Here is a 3849-nt window from a genome sequence, read left to right as displayed (position 1 = left end):
TATCAGCTGTCTTGCGCCTTCACACCGGAGCCAGGGGAGAGATCCGTGAGGGCAATTGCAAGCAACCCAGCTGCCCCCGGGGCGATTAGCACGAGAGAGGCACAGTTCTGTTCTAGTGCAAAGCTGAAGTGGGGGGTGGGAAGAAAGGGAGTTCTCCCAGGCCTTTGCGACCCATGGGGGAGGGGTCTTTCGTTCCACGCGATAGAATATTTTTTAAAAAAATAAAATGTGCAACCATTTATAGGAAACTGGTAGCAACCTCATGAAGCAAAGATAAAGCCCCGAGCTCCTGTTCTATGAACTGGTCGAAAAGAAAGATCGATGGGGGGGAAATCGCATCCCAAGACGGGAGGGGGGATGGTGCTCCCTCTAAGCCGTGGAGTCTTGCATTGTTCCCTCTGAACTGTGGAGTCCAGTGAGCAAAAATTCTACTTTGTGAGCTACTGGCATTAAAGTTGTGAGCAAGCGATTTGGCTACTGCATAAATTAGTTTGCTCTGGAGCCATCCTCCCTGAGCTAAGATAAAAATGTGTGAGCCGGAGGCTAAAAAACTGTGAGCTTGCCCACACTAACTCAGCTTAGAGGGAACACTGGAGTCTTGTGAACTAAAATTCTACTTTGTGAGCTGCTGTGAGCGAGCGATTTGGCTCCTGCATAAATTAGTTTGCTCTGGAGCCATCCTTCCTGAGCTAAGGCAAAAATGGGTTGAGCTGGAGACTAAAAAACTGTAAGCTAGCTCACACTAACCCAGCTTAGAGGGAACACTGGGGGGGGGTGCCCCGGTTTATTACTGTTGCAAGGGCGGGGGTGCGTAAACTTTTGGCGAGGAGGATGGCGACTGGCGTCCCTGAGGTCAGTTGTGCAGCCGCACCGGGGTAGGCACGGGTTCGACAGCAGAAGTGGAGCGTCCCGCCCCTCTGGCGTTCTTTAAACCCGCCCCCGTTTGAGCTGGAAAAAAGAGGCTGGTGGAAACGGGTTCGTCCGCGGGCATCGCTGGCCTGTTCTCTGCTTGGCACAGGAAGGTGTGTATTTATGGGGGTTTCGGATTTTCAACACCTGTTCCGTGGCAGTTAAATCCGTGGCAGACCGCTGCTCTAGGCGAGACTTCCCGTCACTGGCTAGCACAGGTGGGCGCGGGGGGCAATTCCTTGGTAGGAAAGATGCGCATCTTCCCCTGTGGGTATCCACAGACAGGCCTGTTGGTGCTCGCTTGTTCGATGTGAGCGCGCATATACCACGGTTGCTGAGATATGTGCAAGCACGGCGCTTCTCTTGCCATGTGCCTGCGCATAAACATCAATGCTCGGGTGAGTTGGTGCCACCGGCATTTCTGTGCAAGGAATGGCTGCCGGTTCTTTCAAAGGAGGTGGGGTGGGGTGAGTGTCACGGCTGGGGGGGGGAGGAGGAGGAGAAAGGACCCTGCGCGTCCACCCCTTGGCGACCTTCAGGAAGACACCGAGCTGGGCGAGGCGTTGGGGGTGGACGAGCGGCTGGATCTGTCCGAGGCGGCCTCGCCGGTCTCCTTGGCAGCGCCGGCCAGCGAGGCGAAGCCGGCCAGCCCTTCCTTCTCCCGCTTCTTCTGTTTCATCCGCCGGTTCTGGAACCAGATCTTCACCTGGGTCTCGTTCAGCTCCAAGGTGGCGGCGATCTCCACCCGCCGGGCCCGGGTGAGGTACTTGCTGAAGTGGAACTCCTTCTCCAGCTCGGTCAGCTGCTTGGTGGTGAAGTTGGTCCGGATGGAGCTGGGGTGGACCGCCAAGCCGTAGTCCGCCGCTTTCGCTGCGCCCGCCGCCCCAAGCGCCCAGCAGGTGGAAAGAAAAGCAGCCAGATCAACGCGTGAGAGACAGCCCTTCCGCGACCCCACCCCCCCAGCCCAGCCCAGCCCGGATCTGGAAGCCCAGCGGGATCCTCCCCTGCGCAAGAGACAGGGCCCTGCACTCTGCGCAAGCTCAGAGGCACGCTCGTCTTCAGGGATACTCCACTGAGCCCGGGAGAGGCGCTGCTCAAGCCCATCTGGGGGCTCAAGCCTGCCTCCGCCCCCTCTTGACTGCAGTAGCCGCCCCCTAAGTCTAAATATAGGAATGGTCCCAGCTGGGGGATGACCCTCTCTTTGTCCTTACCATTTTACAACCACTGCAAAGTTAGTCATTCCCTTCGGTTTTTTGTTCTCTTACAGTTTTCTCTCCTTTGTATTACAAACGGGAGGACTGTCGTGACTGACAGTTAGGCACCTAGCCGCCTTTCTGCCGTGGCGCTCAAGGCGGCACATCGCTCAGGTTCTCTGGAGAGCTCCCGGCGGGGCTCTCATTAGATCCACTTCACCTCTGCAAGACTGCGGAATCCAGCGCCTTCAGACAGGCGAGTCTTCGTATTCTTAGTGTTGTTGTTCATTTAACCCCATAAATACACAAATAATAACTTAACCGGAAACAGATTCCCGGGCAAAAAACTGACACAGGCAGTTGAAGCCCTGCTAGCTCTGAGTGAAAAACAAACACAACCAGAACAAAAACAGCCTTATTTTCATTTCTAGAGGAAGTCGTATCTGGACTCAAGTTTGGGAACTGTCTGCTGCTGGGAAAAATGGTTTTTAAATCGTTTTGGTTTTTTTAAAAAATGTTTTCTGCGGTTTTCTGCTACTCCCTGGCCGACGGGGATTCTCTATTGTTAGTGATGAAGGAAAGGTACTCCGGGGCCCTTTCACTTACTCTTGCTGTGTGTGCTTCAAAGTGAACCCTTCAAGGATGCTGGACACGGATGAAACCCTGCAGTGCCCTACCGCGCCGTCCTGTCTCTTCCTAAACTCCTTTGCTGCAGCCACATTTCTTTCCTTCTCCCTTCCCCATTTCCTTAATTCGAATCCTTTCGGCCCCTACGTCTGAGTTCGAATTTGGATGGGGTGCCGAACTGCCGATGTCCCATATTACTGTTTTTGTGTCCGCTTAAATGAGAAATTGATGTAAAAAGACGTCTATCGGACACCCTTGGGCGCAGTTCTCCCGCGCAGGCCTTCCTCAAACGAGTGGAAAACAGACTTGCACCGGAGAAGAGGCGCCCCCTGCTTCCCAGGGCCCCGATTCCCTGAGCATCTCCAATCCTCCTCCCAAAGAGCATCGTGAGTCCTAAATGCCCTCGGGCAAAGGACGAGCCCCGGGAGGTCCGTGCTAGGCTGGTCCTCCACGAAGGCGCGGGATTCCTCGCGCTTTTCGAGTCCAGCGGATCCCTCTAGGGGGCTGGGCTGGGCGGGGGAGCTGTTCGCCGTCGGAAGGACTGATGACTGGCGGCGGAGACAGCTGAATGCGGGAAGCGGCCCTTTGAAAAACGACCAGCTCTTTGGGTTGCGGGGGGGGGGATCATTCACACATGCAAGAAACCCCTTGATCCTGCAAGTCACCACGTGACGCACACAGAAGCCTGAGCGAGGCAGCCCTCGGTCCTCCCGGGTATGCCTCGGCTAAAAGCTTGCTGGGATGCCAAGGTGCGCTTGAAGACAGGCTGCGGCCACACACACTAAACTCAAGCCCCTTTCAGTGTCCTTTCCAACAGGATCCTACTGTGTGAGCTGGCAAAATCAAGTTGGGAAGTGCACTGAAACTGGATTGAAAGCGGATTGTTAACCTCCAAAGAAGGCGACTCCATCCTGTCCCTGCGGTTCTGGGGAGCCTTTCCTGGCCGGTTCCGCGCCCATCTCCCTTCCTGCAGTTCAGAACCCACCATGGCCTCCGATCCTGTCCTCCGGGAAGAAGGAGAACAATGACCCCTTTCTCATCCCCCCTCTGGCATCTCTGGGGTGAGAACCGATCACAATTGCCAGCCTGTGTTCCTCCCCCCCCACCCACCCCCACACAC

The 3849-nt window shown here is 55.7% G+C and overlaps 1 protein-coding gene across 1 annotated transcript in view; it reads right to left on the bottom strand.

Moving 5' to 3' along the window:
• Window positions 1-1444: 1444 nt before the first annotated feature.
• Window positions 1445-3849, bottom strand: part of HOXB1 (homeobox B1) — a 3447-nt gene continuing 1042 nt past the window's right edge. Inside the window, exon 2 of the mRNA XM_015414615.1 lies at window positions 1445-1779. Coding sequence (XP_015270101.1) covers window positions 1445-1779 — 335 coding nt within the window. The remainder of the gene's footprint in view (window positions 1780-3849) is intronic.

Source organism: Gekko japonicus, unplaced genomic scaffold, assembly GCF_001447785.1.
Source record: "Gekko japonicus isolate JY-2015 unplaced genomic scaffold, Gekko_japonicus_V1.1 scaffold798, whole genome shotgun sequence".
NCBI lineage: Eukaryota > Metazoa > Chordata > Lepidosauria > Squamata > Gekkonidae > Gekko > Gekko japonicus.
The sequence above is the reverse complement of the archived record's forward strand: the minus strand, read 5'-3'. Positions and strand labels throughout refer to the sequence as shown.